Source organism: Silurus aristotelis, assembly GCF_946808225.1.
Source record: "Silurus aristotelis genome assembly, chromosome: 13".
Lineage (NCBI taxonomy): Eukaryota > Metazoa > Chordata > Actinopteri > Siluriformes > Siluridae > Silurus > Silurus aristotelis.
In genome coordinates, this window is record NC_139586.1 from 13741606 (window position 1) to 13762498 (window position 20893).

Sequence of the window (20893 nt, forward strand, 5' to 3'; positions counted from 1 at the left end):
GAGGAGGTTCATGGATGTGGTGAGGGAAGACATGCAGGTAGTTGGTGTGAAAGAGGCAGATGTAGAGGACAGGGTGGTATGGAGACGGATGATCCGCTGTGGCGACCCCTAATGGGAGCAGCCGAAAGAAGAAGAAGAAGAATTCCTGCCTCATGTCAAGTTTTCCCAGTCCAAATCCAATGCATAACTGTTTATTTTTTCCATGTACTGACTGGTTTTTATATTCTGACTAAATTAGCCTTTTGTTCCACCCTTCGCCTCCCCAGAACCACCTGTAAAGATCTGCAACATGTGACCACTCCTACTCCACCTATTGCAGCAGCAGCAGCATGGTTCTTAAAATCTCTCTGTTTGAACATGTTTAACAGAGAGGTCTACAGACTCGCTCAGCATCATCTGGTTTACACCAATTCTATCTTCAGTCCAATCACAGAAATAAACTCTTACTGTCAGATTCATCAGTTATCATGGCTAAAATCATTATATTCTCCTCTTGCATTCAGTCCAGAAAGGATTCCTGACTCGTTACAGACTGAAAGCATGTAGCCTAGATTTTGACTGTTTAATAAATAAATAAAAATAAATAAATAAATAATTAAACACTTTTATCTGGTCAAACTGCTTATTTTAATTTTATTTGGAAATTGAGCTAAATGAGATTAGAACATACTGCAGATTTGTACAAACAAATATCTGCAAAAATACTACTGCTCAGTGCTGTAGAGGGAGGAGTGTGTGTGTGTGTGTGTGTGTGTGTGTGTGTGTGTTTTGGTTAAAGCATTATGCAAAAAGGATGAGTGAGGGACTTCTTTATCTGAAAGAGCATAAAGAAGCTTCATGTCGAGCAGCCGGACTCCAAGTCAATTCCTATTTCTGGCCGTCAGAAAAAAGTCGACCCATTTAACACTTGACACTTGCAAAGCAGCTCACAGCCCTTTTAATTTAGTTTGATAACTCAGTTTGTGCGTTGCCTGTGAGCAACCCATTTCTGTCCAATCCGTTTCCTCTGTGCACACACACACACACATACACACACACCCCTTTTGGTCGTGTCAGTATGAAAATGATATTAGAAACAAAATGAGATTTGAAATTTTTATGTTTGACAAGCGACTTGATGAAGGAGTTTCATTGCAGGGGCTTGATCCATAGAAATTTTATGCTAATGGCACTGCCGGCCGAGTTTGGAAATTAATCAGTGTTGGAAAGAGAGAAGGAGAGAAAGCGAGAGCTCCATAAACAGCTTTCTCTTTTTCTTCATTCTCTCTCTCTCTCTCTCTCTCTCTCTCTCTCTCTTAGCCACTGAAACTCATCAGAAATAGCCATGGGGTGTTGTCTGTCTATGTGATGAGGTTGGGAGAGAAATAGGGGAGTTAGAAAATTACACCGCAGCTTAGCACTGATTGATGCGGTAATGTATGCAGCCATGAGTGTAATATTGATTAGACTCTCTATCCGTCTGTCTTCCACTCCATCTGTCTCTCTATCTTTTTCTCTCTCTCCGCTTTCATCCACAGGGAACATTCACGCAGTCTTTCTCCTCATCTCTGCTTATTCTCTCGCCTCTTATTTCAGTTATTTTGTGCTCCTGCTCCCGCATTCTTCTCTTTATTTTTTCTTTCTCAGTGAAGTCCCAGCACACACATACAATCTCTCTCTCTCTCTCTCTCTCGCTCTCTCTCTCTCTTTTTCTCTCTTTCTCTCTCTCTTATATCATCCTCTCAACGTCGGCCCCTGAGAGACATTGCAGCAGCCAAGTCACTAATGGTGTCATTATCGGATTTCACTCTTTTAAAACAACACAATTAGTGCAGCGCTCATAATGACGCTTGCAAGATAAATACAGACCAATCTGCCCTCCCTCTCTCTCTCTCTCTCTCTCTCTCTCTCTCTCTCTTTACAACACCATGTCGAGGGGATGCCAGGCTGAATATATCATTTAAAGCCACTATATTGCGTGTGCGTATGAATGTATGTGTGGTGTGTATGGGGGTTTGTATGTTTTAAGCAAGCCGGTGTGATTTATTACTTTTCCCTGACGAGACAGCTGTTCCACCGCTTCTTACTTTTGTAAAGCATCATCAGCAGGTGAAAAGAAAAAAAAAAGATCTCATCTTGCATATTACACTCCGGAGTCTAATAACATAATGCCGAGCTGCTGTCATTCCCGGCGCGAGCGGGATTTGCAGCTCCCTCTTCCACACGCTTATCTGTCGCTGTGATTACACGCCGTACATTTTGGTCCGTCCGAAAGAACTCATTTCAAACCCAGACTCGGAATAAACTGTTTACATGTACACCGAATCTCCATTGGTGTAGCGCTATCCAAAATAAATATACACACATGCGAAAATTTTAATATTAACATTGCTGGAATTTCGACAGTCCATTTCTAAATCTGTCACACCTGTTCTTGCTACTGTGCTCCCAACTCTGGCTAGTGTAGTTGTTTGTATAGAATGTGAAGAGAATTTGTGTGTCTTGACTGTACAGTTCAAATGAAAGCAATTAGGCATAACATTATGACCACCTGCCTAATATGACTTGGTCCTCCTTTTGCTGCCAAAACAATCCTGACCTGTTGAGCATTAACAGTATTAACTCCCTTAGCAATTTGAGCTACAGAAGCTCGTCTGTTGGGTCAGAACACACGGGTCAGCCTACGCTCCCCACATGCATCAATGAGCCTTGGAAGCCTTTTGATAGATTCTGACCACTACAGACTGGGAACACCCCAGAAGAGCTGCAGTTTTGAAGATGCTCTGATGCAGTCATCTAGTCATCACAATTTGACCCTGATCAGTGTTATTCTCTTCACCGCTCATTATGTTATAAGGTCATTATATTTTGCCTGATTGGTGTACATGCTCAGATTCAAGCAAAATAAACAAACTGCTGGCTGTAACACGTTATGATATGTTCGGAGAATGTTAGTTTACTGGTAATGTTCATGCGTGCATTCTTCAGTGCTGCTAGTTTATAAACAAAACTCTGTTTGCTGCATTTCAGTGTGAGAGCAGGCAGGATGAGCTGTGCAAACTTAGCGCTGAGGTGCAGCAGTGGCAGCAGGAGGCACAGGTCCAAAGGGAGAGCCGGGAGAAGGAGGTGCAGGGCCTGAGGAGCGAGCTGCATGAGGAGCAGAGGCGCCTCCATCAGCACAAAGCCACTGTGGAGGGTTTGCACAGAAAGCTGAAGTTGGCGCAGAGGGACACAGAGGACGAGGTGAACCTCTTACACGACTAGTGGTTGTTTTGTCTTTCCATACACTATCTACATGGTCTATTTTTTAGGCAGTCAGATAGATCCTGATGCTCATTTTTCATTCTTCATCAGAGCTTCATTGAAACGAGCTGAATATTGTACACATGAAAACACAGTGAAACCCCACATAACACTGATACACAATTTCAAATAAACTAGATTACCTGTGTGAAAGAGTGCAAGCTTTTCTGTTGTGTTTTAATTGAGTTGCGAATGTGCGCTGTGTGTTTCCAGGTCTCCCGGAAGGAAGCCGCTCTGCGCACTCAGGACTCGGAGCTGACTCGGCTGAAGGCCGATCTCCTCGAGGCTCGTAGGCAGGTTTCGGACGCAGAGGACCGAATGCAGACGCTCGGCGAATCTGTGCAGCTTCACAAGCAGAAATACCAGACTTGTGTGAGCAGGATCTCAGAGCTGGAGAGCATGCTGCAGAGCCACGAGGAGGACCACAGGCAGAGCAGAGCTCAGGTGTTTTAAAGTCTCTGTGTACTTTAGCTGAAAGTTGAAAAATGAGACAGAGCATAAAACAGCACAAAGCCCTCAGCTCCCTAATCAGAACTATCTAGACACAATGTAGAAATGTGTGATTTTTTTATGAATTTCAGTGCAGTTTTCTTTTCACTCTGTTGAAATTATATTTGAATTTATTTATATAAAGGATAACCTTCAGTCTAGTGATGTTTCAGGAGTGTGTGCCTGTGTATGCGTGTATATATAATGTGTGCGTGTGTGTGTGTGTTCAGATGGTCGAGAGGGAGGAGCAGGTGGTTCGTCTGCAGGCGGAGATCGTGGCTCTACGGGGCGATGTGGAGGCGCGCTGTGCTCAGCTGGAGAGCGGAGACGAGGCCCTGACCACTTTGAGTAGGCGATTGAGAGACACGCAGCGGGAGCTGGAGATAAGCCACGCCCACACACAAGAGTGTGAACTGGTCATTGACGCACTCCGAGACAACATGAAAACCCTGCACAGTCAGGTCAGAATATAGACCTTGTGATTGCTATTTGTTGGGGTTGGATTTTGTATTGCATGAGCCAGTATGCCAGTTAAAAAATGTGTGTGTGTGTGTGTGTGTGTGTGTGTGTGTGTGTGTGTGTGTGTGTGTGTGTGTGTGTGTGTGTGTGTGTGTGTATGAGTTACACATCAATCTTAGTGTGTCATGTATGAGACCATCTGATAATACATTGCTTAGCACTAATAGTTTCATTGTCAAGCTTTAGCTATCACCCAAGCTTCAGCTATCATTGATTTAACCCAAATGAGGATGGGTTCCCCTTTTGAGTCTGGTTGCCACAGTCGCCATGGCTGCTCATCAGGGATAAATACACATCGTTCACCCTAACTCTTAAATTCTCTAAATCTGCTTTGACTTGAATTGACTAGATATGACCTTTTATCGCTCACCACTGTACCAGATGTTAATCTTTGTTATAGAGAATTGAAGAGATTTAAAAAAAAAACCACTCAAACATACAAGTGAATCACTGCTCCTGTTAAGTGCAGAGTCTCTCGACTTAAGCATCTGTATGGGAGTAGATCAGAACTGTAAAGAGGGTTTGTAGTTGTGCAAGAATGAAGTGAGCGCACACTCTCTCCAGCGGGATTCTGGGAGTTGGAGTGTGTATTGATCTGTAGACGCTCAAGAGGCTCTGGATTATGTGCGACACTCTTTGATGTTATGTGAATGTCACACAGACGCACGAAAGCCGCTCCTTTTCCTCCAGCTTGACATTTTCTCCCATTTCATTTCTCCTCTTTTTAAAATAGGGGTCATCACTCTATTAGCAGCTTCTAGATGTTGTGTCACACAGAGGCTGTATTGATCCTGCTCTCTTCAAGTTTAACCTGCACACACACACACACACACACACACACACACAGACATACACACACACATCTCAGGTCCTCCACTCATAACACCTTAGTGAATTTGCATGACATCATGTGTGATCCCAATCACTTACAAGCTTGCTTTAGCTGTGATCCTACTGTAATACAACCTGTTAAAAGAAACAGACAGAGAAGACCAGAGGAAGTGAGACAAAAAGACAGACATCTTTTCACCTTGTTCTGTAATAATAATCATCATTTGGTAAGAGTACACACATGTGAGTTGTTCAGCTAGTTCACTATTATCTGTCTCAGTGCTGAGAGATCACAACAGTAGAACACACTCTCTCTTTAAAAGGTATAGTGTGCAGGAGAACACTAAATTGTATAAAGGAATATAATATAGTTATTATGGACCAGTATCTTTACTTTTGGCAATTCCATTAAGATCAAGTACAAATAAACGATATATTTATACTTTTACACAAGTACAGGATGTGGCAACTCATTCATGATGATTTATAAATAAATTAGTCCCAGTGACTAAGCAGCATAAATCAGCTGCTATAGATGAATAAATGAATGAATTAATAATAAAAAAAAAAAAAAACGAGATAGTCTCATATTTATGGTGGTCGAGAAGTTCAAAACAAATTAACAAATCCAAAAACGCATCAACAATTCAGACAAAACGGGAAAGCTAGGCATAGTTTGTGAACAGTATACTTTCCGCTCATTGGATGAAACACCTGTCATTCAAGATAAACAGGCTGCAGCAGGAGACTGTGTGTAAAAGTGTAAAAGATATTTACGCTCAACTTCACACGTACCAGAAACAAAGTTATTCGATTTATAAGAAAAGACAATTTCCTACTTCTTATATCTTGAATGACAGGTATCTCGTCTAATGATGAGTAAGCATTTTATTCTACAAACTATACCTACTGTCAGAGAGCCACAAGTCACAACTCCCTCCAATGCTCAACACTCTCGCTCAGCCTCTCCCTCCTACTAATCACCTACACCTGTCCTCTATTTACCCGTCCCCTTTATAAGGCCCTCTTTCCCTTCACTCACCCTCCGATCTACAGTTTACAACCATAGATCATCCGGACTACCTACTGCTGTTACTGCCTGAGTTTCCATGCTCTTAGCTACGCTTCGGGTGAAGCACTCAGTAAAGTTTGCCATTTCCTGCAGTCTCGTTACATGCTCTCTTGTGTTTGCATATTTAAGACCAATAAACGACACTTTGTTTTACTAACGGTTTCTGACGCGTGTTCTGTTCATGACACCTACCTTTTCTGGTTTGTCTGAATTGTCGTTGTGTTTAATTTGTTCATTTGTTTTTGGATTGCCTGGTGATTTGTTATTTTGTTTTCTGATTTGTCATTTTGTTTTTGGATATGCTATTTTAGGATTTGTTATTTTGTTTCAGGATTTGTTATTTTGTTTTTATGATTTTTTATTTTGTTTTTGGATTTGATATTTTTCTATTTGTTATTTTGTTTTGGGATTTGTTATTTTGTTTTTATGATTTGTTATTTTGTTTTGGGATTTGTTATTTTGTTTTTATGATTTATTTTGTTTTGGGATTTGTAATGTTGTTTTTGGGTGTGTTATTTTGTTTTGCACTTCTCGGCCACCTTGCATATTTTATATTCAACCATTTTTCCAATTTATTTTGGTGTCATACAGGATCCGAGTCCCCTAGGCACACTTTTATCCTGAGCCGCATACTCTCATGTTAAAGAACACGTCAGTACAGCAGTGGTGTCATTACACATTAATGCACAGTGTGCAGTTTGGAACACAGCATTGAATTCTCCGCAGCTGACAGAATAATTCACGGATTGGAAAAGATGCAGTACAACCAACATTACACAATGTCCTTCCACAAGGATGCCTTTTTTTTCTCTCTTGGAGATAAATGCGTGTGTGTTCTGTGGAAGGAAGTGATGTTATTTGAAGAGGAAGGCTCAGATTAACATAATACTACTTTAGGGTCGAAATGTATATTTGTACAAGCCAAGCGTGTGGGTTTTACCATTCTGAGAAACTGCTTAACATAATGTCAGTGAATGTGTGTGAAGTTCATCGTGTTTTTGTTCGATTGTTTAGCAGGTGGTAGATGTAGCAATTGCAACTTAAATGGAGTTTCTTTTATAGCTATGAAACTTTTTAATGATTTCTTTTCCTGACTACCTCAAACACACATTTCTGCTAAAAGAGTTCTGACTATGCATTATAGAGCCACATAGTTTAGGATTATCAGGGTATTCTTCAGTTTTTTCTTAGCACATTTATTGTGCTTGTTCCTGTATTCGCAAAAAAAACCTTTGCATATTCTATATTCTATATTCTATCTGTGATTGTCATTTTTCCAGGTGGAAGAGAAGGAGGAGGCCGCACTGAAGCTCCAGTCTGATTTCTCTCTTTACCGAGCGACTCACATGCACTCCGCGTCAGACTACGAATCCCAAATTTGTCGCATCCGTGAACTGGAACAGGTGACTTCCCGAAACTGAACTCAAACTGTGTGTGTCAAAATTTGCTCGCTCCATCCCAAGTTCCGTCCTGACAGTCTGGGCCCAGCTCCGTGTGACTAATAGTTTGTTGTGGCAGCATCGCTGAGCTTTAATGGACTGTAGTGGAGCGATCCGTCAGGCTGTCGTATCAGGTGAAGCGCTGGCGTCTTACTGTAGCTGCAGTGCCGCGTTAGCATCAGCGTGATTTAGTGGCTCTCTCCTGCCACCAGCCGCTGATTGATTACCCGCTGGCCGCGCTGACAGTACCCACCATCCACCAGCAACCTTTTAGTGGCATTTTACACACACTTACAGCCCCTCATTTGGCTATTTATACATCTGTAAGTGGCCATGAAATATAGATTTGTTCTGACGGGTGTCAGCCACCGATCCGCAGCCTTGTGACACCTCGTTATTTTAATGGGGTAAAATGAGGGAGGGTCAGACTTCAACTTCTGCCATGAACATGCCTGCCGTCCATTTTCCCTTTTTTTTTCACCCTAACTCTTTTTTATTACATTTTTCTTTTTTTTTATTTCAAAGTTGTTGACTGCTGTTTTAATCTGCATATGTCAAAAGTGCAGGTGACATACACACTCACATACACTCCCTGTCACTCACTCCATTACTCTTTCTGTCTGTCTCTCTCTCTCTGTTGATTTCTGTGTCTTCCTCACAATTTTGCTTTCTCTCTCTTTTTTAATCCAACTTTTGTTTACTCATTCTTTCTCTTTTTTTTTTTGGTCTTGTCCAAACGTCTTTCTGTCTCTCTTTTGCATTCTGGTTTTTCTTCGCTTTCTCTTTGAGTGTCTGCTACTTGAATTCCTACTCGAATGTCTGCCACCTTTAATAAAGAAATAATATCTTATTTTTATAAAAACCTAATTAGCAATGTGATACACAGTTTAGAAATGATATAACAACAGAATAATCATCGTCTCCATCAATACGTCTTTCTATTATCATTGCATGCATCTTAGGGGAAGGAGAAATGCCCTAACCAGTGGAAGAGTAAAAGTGTTGAGAGAACAGAAAAGTTTTTCACATCCGTTTTCCGAAAAAGAAAATGGAATAAAAGCATGGAGAAGCTGTAGGTTATACACACATCTGACACCTATGAGCTCGGGGGTTGGCGTTATAATTAGTCGATTGGACAAGGACACTTCCTGGTCTTGTCGTCAGATTTGAGCCGACACTTGTCAGGAAGACAGTGCGTGTATGTGTGGGACATTTTGCACGTGCAGTGGACACTAAGTGAGAGGTGAGGTGAGGTGGAGAGATGGCCTGAGGGCACTGTGGGGGGTTTCACTGCTCAAGTGGACCTCTTGTGTCTTGAGCTTCTCTGCACCTCCCCTGAGGCAAAGGTATAGATATGTGATGTGTGTGTGTGTGTGTGTGTGTGTGTGTGTGTGTGTGTGTGTGTGTGTGTGTCCAGGTACTGTCCCAGGCCCTGGAGCACTCCGGAACCTGTCACTCAGAGATGGAGAAGCTCAAAGAGGAAGCACAGATACAGAAGCAGCTCAGAGATGGCAGCCTGGCGGGTGAGTGCGACTTCCTTCTGCTAATCATGTCTCAAACACTTTTCCATCCTTCCTTCAGCAGCTCACATCGCTGAAACTGACCTTCTCACAGGCGAATATGACTGTGGAGCTCTGCATTCCTTACGAGAAGAAAACAGTTCTTTTTTTTTTCCCGCTGAGAGCCCCTGCAGTTTGGTTGTGGAGTCTGTGTGGGTCCTGATCCATATCTTGCTGCTAAACAGAAAACAGAATTCAGCCGGGTGTTGACTTTCATAACTAATTTTATTTATTTTATTAAATACGACCGCTTCGGCCTTCTTTACATAACATAAGTATATTTTCTTTTGGATTTGTCTCTCTTTCCCCCTGTCTGTCTTATTTTTTTTTGTATGTCTCTCTTTTTCTCTCTTTGTGTACTTTTGTTTCATACTATTATTTTTTGTCTGTCTCTATCTTTCACTGCCTGCTTCTGTTTCTCTATCAGTCTTGATCTCTTTGTGTCTGTTTGTGTACCACTGTCTCTCTCTATACAGTATATATCGCTCTGCCTATCTCTCTCACATTCTTTCTTCCTCTGTCTCTCTCCCACTATTCTCCATTCTCTCATTCTCTCTCTCTGTCTCTATAACCCTCCCTCTTTCTGTCTGTCCATATCTGTCTCTTTCTCTTGCACTTTCTCAATCTCTCATTTTCTGTCTCTCGCGCTCTTTAAATCATTGTCAAACATGGTTAATTATTAGTATAGCTAATAACGCAATTACAACATTTTTGACATTTTTTCACGAAAGGTCATGCACAAGACCTGAGGTTTGAAGTTATTGCTGAATGTTTACATTACAGTAAATTACAAAAAGAAAAGACACATTTCTTAATATCCTAATAATATAAGTGACAAATAGCAATGCCTTATGGTTTAATTTGTGTATGTGTGTATCTGTGTCAGAGGGGCGAAGGCTGCAGGAGTTGATGAGGAAGCTCCAGGCTGATGCAGTGTGTGAGGCTCAGAGCAGACAGGCTGGTGTGGACGCTCTGGAGTTTAGAGTCACTGAACTGAAGGAACAATTAGAGGCAGCTCGTAGGCAGTGTATACAGAAAGAGCAGGTATACACACACACACACACACACACACACACACACACAAAACCAGGCCAGGCTTTTTTCTCTTACTCGGTGTAGTTACAAACATTTGTCACATTTTATGAAAATAAAAAAATCCTAATGTTTGCTCTTGTTAACATTTAGTTGTACATTCAAGGTTAAAGATTTGTAATAATGTTAATGTTAACATAAGCGTTTTAAAAAATATATTATTTGCAATTTTGATAAAGTTAAGACATGCTACATCTTTTAGCTAACGCTTTGCTCGGATGCTATTCTCATTTACCTGCAGGCCGTGCAGAAAAGAGACACGCTCCTAAGGCAGTCGGAAACAGACCTGATCCAGGCACGGGAAAAGATCCGAGGCAAGGCGGCAGAGGCAGAGAGGCAAAACACCACCATTCAGGCTCTTCAGGCGGATCTCCGACAAGCCAAGAAAGAGAAGAGAGAGAAGGAGAACGAGTGCGGGAAGCTTCGCACACAGCTGCTGCAGATGCGTGACGAGCTTAAAGAGGCTCGGAGCAGCTGCAGAGACAACGGTGAGGAACCCGGCTGATAACTTATCGTATGATTTTTGTAAAACAGTGCCTGATTATGTTGAATAAATATTAGGGTTTCCACGGGGTCTTAAAAAGTCTCAAATTGAAAAAATCAAAAATGTTTTGAACATTTGCTGCTTTGGGTCTTTTATTAATTCGAATTTTCCAATGTCCCTATAATGCTACCTCTAACGCTCATTGAAATGCTCCCACAGCACTTTAGACTGGTTTTGTTTGTTAGTTTCTGTGTTTGTTGTAGTTTTAGTTAGTTCAAATGTAATTCGCTGTGTTGCGACTACAAAATGAGACCAACATGCAACAGCCAATCAGCTTTCTGTTATTGGTGTAAATCTTTCTTAAATTCTACCACAGATGTAAAAAAAAAGGTTGGCTTGAGAAATAAAGAATTTACAGCTCTGTCGAGGTCTTAGATTTCATTCTTAATGTGTTTTAAAAAGTCTTACGTTTGACTTGGAGAAACCTGCAGAGACCCTGAGATATGGTTTACATTGACTGGATAGTATTTGTACCATGTTTGCACGTGCATGTTGGCTGTCCAGCACAGGAACTGGCTCGTCATGAGGAGAAGGTGCTTCTGCTGGAGGGAGGGAATCAGCAAGCGCAGGAGCAGCTGGCAGAGCGAGTAGCTGAAGTGGTCCGGGCTGAGCAGGCCCAGAGAAGACTTCATGCCGAGCTCAGGAGAGTCCAGCAGAGGCTAGAATCGAGTGAGCAGGAGCTCCATGACTGCCGGTACACCTCAAACACAAACTCACTCACTTTCTGTGTGAACGTGAACTTTACCACATACAGTACAGTAGAATAAAGAAAGCAGATCGAGCAATTATTTAAAAGATTTGATGTTTTTTTCTAAAAATGAATTTCTATTCAAGCTCACTCTGGAAAGATCTCTGCCTGTTATCTCCTGCTCATCCTTCCAGAATACTTCCACACGCACGGTCTTCGCCTTGAGATCAGATGTTTAAACAATCCGCAGACGACATGCAGCAGCGACTTCTCAGCATCTTAGCCCGGCTTTTGCCAAAGGTCACTTGTTCAGTCAGGCGTAGGAGCTAATGCTAAATCGCCTTCGTCTGCCTGCCAATACGCATTACGGAGGATTTAGTAATTAAGCGATAGGCTGAGGACTAAATTGGGTGTTTGTGGGCCATGGAGACGTGGTGAGGTCCCTGCAGCCATGCAGATAGGGGATTCTAATTGCCAGGGATATTGATCATCCTGGCGAGGGTGGGCCTGGGAATTGCGCTGCAGATCGATTAACAGTTACCGTGGTTGGTTTGTCAATGAGAGAGAGAGAGAGAGAGAGAGAGAGAGAAAGAGAGAGAGAGAGAGAGAGAGAGAGAGAGAGAGAGAGAGAAATGTATAAAGGAAGGCAGGTTTTTAAGCTCAGTTTCCCACAATCACCTAATGGAAGAAGTGATGCAGCATTTCACAATCTATCACTCTAAAAATACTTAGTCCAGTGATGGGTTCTGTCTTTGGCTTTGGATTTTCCTTCTCAACTGTTTGAGTTAAATTTTTCCATGTTTGTAGTGTAACAGTCTAACATGTTCCCCTTTATTAAAAACACAATCAAGAAACTCTCGCAATAATATGTGTAGTACTTTTCAATACAATTTCATGATTGCTCCCAGTAATTGTTAAAAACATAAGCACACAAATCTATTTATTATTGATCACAGTGCGAGTTTATCAGCAGACTTTGTCTTTTACAAAAATCCAGATCAGAATCAGAAATAGCTTCATTTCTAAGTATGCTTACACACACGAGGAGTTTGAGAGGTGAAGATGAAGACGTAGATCAATAATGAGCAAAGCAGAAGTTGAGGAAAAAGTCTTTAAAACAACATGATGAAGAAACCATGACTTGGCCGTCCTCTCCTGGGTGAGGAGAGGTGTGCAGTAGCAAACACAAAACTACTGTATGTGTTGAAAGGAAGTTTGCAGCACGAGCAGTTTGATAAGAGTCGTGAAATGAGTACAGTTTTTATGGTTACAGCAGCAGTCCTTGAATATCACACTACAGTTTCTTAGTGATGGTTCTCTGAAACAAGTGGGCATGAATGCTTATAGGAGACCAGCCACAGAGCGGAAAGTAGCACATTAGGATGAACGAGTGACACTGTAACACATCTGTATATGGAGTCATTCTACATGCGGTGCTCATTTTGAGTCGCTGATAAAAAAGAGAATGCGGGAGAGAGATGCAATGGGACTTTAATTGGATTAGCTGCTTCGGCTGACGTTAAACTCGCTTTTTGAGCCGTGATTTAGGCTCTCATGCTTCACCGGTGGCTGAGCTCATTCGCCGCCCATCTCTAATTAGCTTCAGGGCTCGTTCATTAAATGTTTAAACTTGCCTTGTCTGATTACAACCAACAACCTTTTTTCTGCCAAGCTCACCGTTTCTGCGCGGCATCGTGCTCCAATTAAGATCGAGCGAGCTTTCTTGAGCCTGATTAAACAGTGGGGAGATAGAGAATTACAGCAAATTAGATGTTGCGGAGAAAGTGTGGACTGTAGCGCGATAAGCTGCGGTGAAAGTACACCGCCGTTTTTACAGCATTCACTTCCAGCCTGTTGTCCCATGGTGCACTTATTTCTCATGTTGACTTATTTGTCTCATTCATGCAAGCACAAATCCTGCGCACATTATACAGGTATCAGAACTCGGGTTTCTCCTGCAGGACTCAGCTGGAGCAGGTGAAGGTGGAGGCCGCCAGCAACAGGCAGGCTCAGCTCAGCGCCAAGCAGGAGGCTTTACGGCTGCAGCAGGAGAGCCAGGAGCTCCAGTACGAGCTAAACAGCACCAAAGAGACCTTTACACACACGCAGGAGCAGGTGACCACAACATCATTATCAATTTAAACTAAGGAAAACAAATATTTTCAATTTATCTTCATGTATAGATCTATGTATATGCTTGTGTACATTAAGAGATTCTGCTTGTATACCTTAGTGCCCCTGTCAACACAAAACATTGCATTGATTCATATTACTCAGTACTGTCTGGTGTTAAAGTTGTTGTAAGTGATTTTGGTAGCTAGTGGTAGCTCTAAAAGATCTGTTCAGGCATTTTCAGTTAGTGTTTTATCCTAACTATGAGACTGGAATACCTTGTTGCAGGGCAACACAAAAATATAATTTTTTTTATTATTTAACCAAGCAGGCGGTTCCCTGGTGGTCTAGTGGTTAGGATAAGGCGCTCTCACCGCTGCGGCCCGGGTTCGATCCCCGGTCAGGGAACCAACCCCAGCCATTAGGGTTGCACAAGCCTTAGTGCCGGTCCCAAGGCCGGATAAATGGGGAGTGTTGCAGTAGGAAAAGCATCCAGTGTAAAAACATGTGCCAAATCAAACATGCGGATGGTCCACTGTGGCGACCCCCTAACGGTAGAAGCAGAAAGAAAGTTGTATTTGACCAAGCAGGCATTTTATTAAAAAAATCACAGAGCAGGTCAGCGGTTACTGAGACGTATAGTGCACAGAGGTCGCCAACTTTCTGCAGAGTCAATAGCAACAGACCTCCAAACTTCATGTGGCTTTCAGATTAACTCAAGAACAGTGAGTAGAGAGCTTCATGGAATGGGATTTTATGGTCAGGCAGCTGCATCCAGGCCTTACATCACCAAGTGCAACGCAAAGCATCAGATGCAGTGGTGTAAAGAACGCCGTCACTGGACTCTAGAGCAGTGGAGTGTTCTCTAGAGTGAGGACTCATGCTTCACTGTCTGCCAATCCGATGGACGAGTCTGGGTTTGGAGGTTGCCAGGAGAACGCTACTAGTATGAATTAATTGTGCCAAGTGTAAAGTTTGGTGGAGGGGGGATTATGATATGGGGTTGTTTTTCAGGAGTTGGGCTCGGCCCCTTAGTTCCAGATAAATAAACTTTTAATACTTAATACCGGACAATTTTATGCTCCCAACTTTGTGGGAACAGTTTGGGGATGGCCCATTCCTGTTCCAACATGATTGCACCAGTGCACAAAGCAAGGTCCATAAAGTCATCAATGAGTGAGTTTGGTGTGGAAAAACTTGACTTGAGTCCTGACCTCAACCTAAAAGCACATCTTTGGGATGAATTAGGGCAATTCGATCCAGGCCTCCTCATCCACCATCAGTGTCTGACCTCACAAATGTTCTTCTGGAATGGTCAAAAACCTTGTGGAAAACCTACCCAAAAGAGTTGAAGCTGTTATAGCTGGGCCAACATCATATTAAACCCTATGGATTAATAATTGGATGTTACTCAAGTTAATTTGCATATGAAGACAGAGGAGTGAATAGTTTTGGCAATATATAGCAAGCAGCATTTGCATAAGTAACGGATTCTTGTAGCATTTTTTGAATCCTGTCTTCTAAGTTGCACAGACAAGAGCATGAATGAAACAAGCGTGTTCCGTGATTTTTCTGTGTGTTGCTAAACTAATTAGCCAGTTGGAGTTAGCCACCACTGATTCGACATACAGAATCGCTGTAAAACAGCTGAAACGCTCCGACTAGAGCCAACAGTCCAGAAAAAGCCTTTTCTGAAGCTGGCTCATAAGAAAGCCCGCAAACAGTTTGCTGAAAACAACCTGTCCAAGACCATGAATTACTGGAATCATGTCCTGTAGTCTGATAAGACTAAAATAAACTTGTTTAGATCAGATGATGTCCAGCATGTGTGGCGATGCCCTGGTCAGGAGTACAAAGAAAATTGTGTCTTGCTTACAGTCAAACATGGTGGTGGTAGCATCGTGGTCTGGGGCTGCATGAGTGCTGGTGGTACTGGAGGGCTACAGTTCATTGAGGAAAACATGGATTCCCACATGTACTGTGACAATCTGAAGCAGAACAAAACGCCCTCCCTTCAGAAACTGAGCTGAACGGCAGTTTTCCAACATAATAACAACCCCAAACACACCGCAAAGATGACAACTGCCTTGCTGACAAAACTGAAGGTGTTGGAGTGGCCAAGTAGACCTGAACCCTTTTGAGCACCTGTGGGGCTTCCTCAAGCAGAAGGTGGAGAAGTGCCATGTGTCTAACATCCAGCAGCTCCGTGATGTCATTATGGAGGAGTGTAAGAGGATCCAAGCAACAACCTGTGCATCTCTGGTGAATTCCATGCCCAGGAGGATTAAGGCAGATATCAATGGTGCTCACGCAAAATATTTACACTTTGGACACCAGCTATTTAGAAAATAATGGCTGTATGTGAGTTATTTTCAGAGGAGAGTAAATCTATACTACTACACAAGCTGTACATTGACTACTCTAAACTATATCCAAGTTTTATTTCTAAAGTATTGTCCCTTGAGAAGATCTAATAAAATGATTGCTGAAATGTGAGGGGTGCTCTCACTCTTGTGAAATACTAGAAATAAATAAATGTTGTTTAGCTAAAAGTGCAAGCCTTATTCATTCTATTTATTCCTGCTGGATTTTCATATACACTAAGACCATTGCTTTTTTCTCTCCCCCGGCTTTTTATGTAGCTCTAAAGCATTGATGTTTCCAACGAATAAGTTATTTTATTACCTTAAAAAAAACAGCTTTTTCTAACCCAGTTTTACACAGTTAACACAAAAATATACTTTCCAACACAGTTTTTCATGATGATTACTTTTCCAATTCTGGCACATATGCACCCAATTTTCATTTGGAACTGTGTGTGTGTGTGTGTGTGTGTGTGTGTGTGTGTGTGTGTGTGTGTGTGTGTGTGTGTGTGTGTGTGTGTAAGCTGAGGGAATATTCGGCTCAGGCTCAGGCACTGCGTGTGGAGCTGGTTCAGGAGCAGGCACGGCAGCAGGAACAGCTGGACTGGGTACAGAGGACACGCCAGAGAGAGGACAACCTGGAGACTGAGAGAGATCAACTTAGAACTGACCTTGAAACAGTCAGAAACCAGGTACACACACACAGAAATGTAAAGGCACATATTGCTCATTTTAACTCATTCTGTGTCATCATACATTTTTATACATCTATAAAGGGTTTTTCCACCTTGTTAAGTGTACGCAGATCTATGAATATACATGGTTCAAATTAGACATGGCCCTATATCATCTGAATTTGGGCAAAACCACATAACAACCACCATCTGTTTATTACTATCGTTAGCTTGGATTGTTAGTCCGCAGTTCTCATACCTAGAGTACTAATACAAATACAGAGCAACGAAACTCGTGCATAACAACAGTCCTAAATCAGGATATATATGTATTAAATATCAACATTTAAATACTAATTTGTATTAAATACTTTTTGTATTTTTTTTTTTATCAGATTTATTACCCTCTTGCCGTACTTCCATGGGTAAATTTCAATTAAGTTCAGTTCAATGTTTCCTTCAAAGCTAAGTAATTATTTTCCAAACCTCTCAGATAATGATTTAGCTAAATGTGACCTAGACCTGCACAGATGCTGAAGAAATTTCCCCCCCTACCACTCTGGAAGCGAAACACATCGATCAGCAGACCGCTCATCCGTATGCAACTTAACTTTAAATCTTTGATAGGTTTAACAGATTTGTTGCACTTCCTTACTCAGTTACAGTCAAAAATGTATCTCTGCAATTCCAGTTTAATATCTGGCAATCAAAACCCACTGTATCTGTCATCTGATCAGCGTGTGAGCAAATCCTCCTGCTTTTAGCTTTAAATAACACTTGGGCACACACAATCCCGAAGATACCAAAACACTGTTTTTTTTGTCTTTCTTCATGTGTGTGTGTGTGTGTGTGTGTGTGTGTGTGTGTGTGTGTGTGTGTGTGTGTGTGTGTTTGTGTGTCTATAGCTGCAGGAGCGGGTTTGTGAGCTACACAGCACCACTCTCAGGCTGCAGGAGGTAGAGGTAGACAAGCAGACGCAGCTGCAGGAAAGAGATGCTCGAATCGAAACTTTCAGCAAAGAGGTTCTTAAAAAAAAAAAAAAACACTGTCTTATAGCAGGGGTCCCCAAATGGTGGACCGTTTGATGAATACTGCCCCCCACCACATTTGGAACAATGTCAGAGACATATTTAGTAAATGTTATTTAAAATATGTTTTACTCCTATTATACCAGTATTTGATAATAAAGGTTGGCTTTTAAATTTTATTTTTCTTTAGTTATTAATAGAGGTCGAGGCACCGATTGCTGGAACTATCGGCTATAGGCAAAAATCCATACTGATAGTTTTTCCAGCTTACATTCGAAAGTCGCAGGCATTTTTTTAAACATAACCACCACAATAAACGGGGGATTACTGTATAATTTTTTATTATTTATTACTTATAAAATTCTATTTATTAATTAATGTTGTAATTGGATATCGGAAAAGTACAATCCAACTTAGCTATTGGTATCGGTAAAAATCCACTATTAGTCGAGCTCTAATTTTTAGCATAGCCTAATTATTTCTTAGATTTACCCACCAACCAAAAAGCAAAAGTAAGTAAATGTTGATTTCAGTAGCAATGAATATGAAAACATTTATATTAAATAGGCTATATAACTTTTGAAAAGTAATGCTCATTTGTCTGTACGGTGCATAACAAAACAATAAACTAATCTAGCATTAGAAGGCATAATAAATACATTTAAAATCAGAACAAACTCTCCAAAACAATATTGGTAGTCACTCCGGCCCCCTTATAGAAAGAAAAATATATGTATAGAAAAAGGTTTGGGGACCCCTGTTTTACAGCATTAAAGAGAAACAGATAGCAGTGAGCATAAACTATATTATAAACTATATCCAGCATTTTATACCAAAGTATTGTACACCTGTTTTATCAGAAGTAATAATACTGCTGTTACTACTATTTATACTCTTACCACTACTCCTACTATTTTTATTACTACAAATACTACTTCCTACTGCTATTGTTGCTGCTACGTCTACTGTAACTACTGCTGCCATTACTGCTACTCCTACTTCCAGTATTTCTAATACTTCTGTTATAAGTACTACTTCTGCTGATGCTGTTGTTATTATTATTATAAGTTGTAGCAATAATATTCTCAGCATAACAGTAACATACAGGGACAATAAAGTGACTGTATGTATGCATGTTTGTAGCTGGCTGAGCGTAAGCAGGAGGTGACACACTTGCACCAGCGGCTGATCCAGCAGGAAGAGCGAAACACAAAACTGAGTACAGAGCTGCAGCAGCTGCGCAGTCAGAGCCACCTCTCTCAGGACGAGGTGAGACGCTTCCCTTCCCTTCCCGGACACGAGACTCCAGACCGTGTGCTATGGGTGAATTTATAAACAAGAGTTAAGTGAATTTCACATCAGTGTTTGAGCCAAGGCAGATCTCCAAGATACTGACAGAAAAGGTAACATGGTGCTCACCAGTTACAGGCAATTAGGCACAGAAAAACTGTCCAAAATACTATGTACAAGGTATCAAAGGTTTCAAGGCTAATGTTGTTAACTGGTGCAATTCTGAACACGTGTGTTACAACGTCTGCGAATTTATCGCAGACAGCAAGAGCAAACGTGAAATTCTGCTTGAAACTTGGCAAATCTGCCACAGAGACGTTCGACATGACATAAGTTCGACATACGGAGATGCTGCAACGAGTGATTCGAGGTCTTTAGAGTGGCACGTGCACTTCAAGAGCGGAAGAAAATCACTAGAAGATGACGAGCAGATCAGGAAGACCTTCAACGAGCTCAACCCCCGAAAATGTCCAAAACATTCGGCAACTTGCGCATGATGATCGTCACATGAGCAAAGTCCACATGATCTCGCTTCTGCACCCACCCTACTCTCCAGATTTGGTTATTTCTTGGAGTCTCAGAAAGTGCTTGACGTGCTTCGAAAAGAAGACTTCCAGAACATATTCTAGAAGTGACAGAAACGCTGGGTGCGCTGTATTGCTGTGCAAGGGGAATTTTTTTTATTCATATATAGTATAAAGCCAATTTGTCTTCAAATGATTAAATCATTCTTTTTTTACTTTTTGCCTCTCCAGACGAATTCCCTTTTATCTAGTCAGTGACGTTTAAAATCTAAAAATTTTATAATAATTTTTACCTTTTTGTCACTGAACCTAGAACCTAATTAGTAATTTTCCAGAACTTTCTCTTAGCATCACTCCTCTCTCCTCATCATGGGATTTGTATAGTTTTTAATAAGCTCTTGGGTCTGCTGGTCTGCTATAAACAAATGTAACTATAAATATGTATATATTGATCTTTCCTCTCACTTTAGTATAATGATCTATTTTGTATAGAATTATAATTCATCCCAATTTAGTCTATATCAGTTCAGTACGAAATGTAGGGGGTGAATGGTTTTGCAAGGTGCCATAGATGTCTTGCTTCTATAAATGAATATTAAATGAACAAGACTGAATTGTTTGTTGCTATACTGTTTAACCGCTGTTTCCTTTATGAGATGTGAGTCTCTTTCTCATTCTCTCTCTCTCTCTCTCTCTCTCTCTCTCTCTCTCTCTCTCTCTCTCTCTCTCTCTCTCTCTCTCTTTCTCATTCTCTCTCTCTCTCTCTCTCTCTCTCTCTCTTTCTCATTCTCTCTCTCTCTCTCTCTCTCTCTCTCTCTCTCTCTCTCTCTCTCTCTCTCTCTCTCTTTCTCTCTCTCTTTCTCTCTCTTTCTCTCTCTCAGTCTTCACATCATCCTCTTTAAGTGCTGTCAGTGTTGCATGCTCACAGGCCCACTCTCTGCCCTGCTTAAATTGGACGAGGAAACGCAGCCTTGTCATTTTGTGGTCAGCAAACTCCTTAGGCTAAAAAAAACAAAAAAGTAATAATAAAATGAGGAGCAGAAACCCCATCCCAAGCCGCTTCTTCTTCTCTGCCCTGATTGCAGGAGTAATGATCGGTCCTGGGCGTGCGTGCCGTGCCGTGTGTCAATTGTCTGTTTTCAGTTCTGCCTTTTAAAAATAATTGCTCGTGCTGCAGCTGGATCGGCACGAGGCCACTAATGATTGCCTCTGGTTGTGCAGAACGCAGCAGCATGCAAGGGTAGTCGGAGCGAACCAATAACGAGAAAAGATGAGGAAGCTATATTTCTACATGTTTGCATTTATAGCACTTATCATTTTGAAGTAAGTGTGTGTGTGTGTGTGTGTGTGTGTGTGTGTGTGTGTGTGTGTGTGTGTGTGTGTGTTG

General features: G+C 41.5%; 1 protein-coding gene across 12 annotated transcripts in view; it reads left to right on the plus strand.

The window, feature by feature from the left end:
* Window positions 1–20893, plus strand: part of pmfbp1 (polyamine modulated factor 1 binding protein 1) — a 177476-nt gene that overhangs the window by 146930 nt on the left and 9653 nt on the right. For all 12 annotated transcript variants that reach the window (XM_083558353.1, XM_083558350.1, XM_083558354.1 and 9 more), the window contains 12 exons: window positions 3010–3222; window positions 3496–3726; window positions 4002–4232; window positions 7474–7596; window positions 9050–9155; window positions 10078–10235; window positions 10525–10771; window positions 11332–11521; window positions 13477–13630; window positions 16515–16682; window positions 17570–17686; window positions 18836–18961. In XM_083558353.1, coding sequence (XP_083414479.1) covers window positions 3010–3222; window positions 3496–3726; window positions 4002–4232; window positions 7474–7596; window positions 9050–9155; window positions 10078–10235; window positions 10525–10771; window positions 11332–11521; window positions 13477–13630; window positions 16515–16682; window positions 17570–17686; window positions 18836–18961 — 2064 coding nt within the window. The remainder of the gene's footprint in view (window positions 1–3009; window positions 3223–3495; window positions 3727–4001; window positions 4233–7473; window positions 7597–9049; window positions 9156–10077; window positions 10236–10524; window positions 10772–11331; window positions 11522–13476; window positions 13631–16514; window positions 16683–17569; window positions 17687–18835; window positions 18962–20893) is intronic.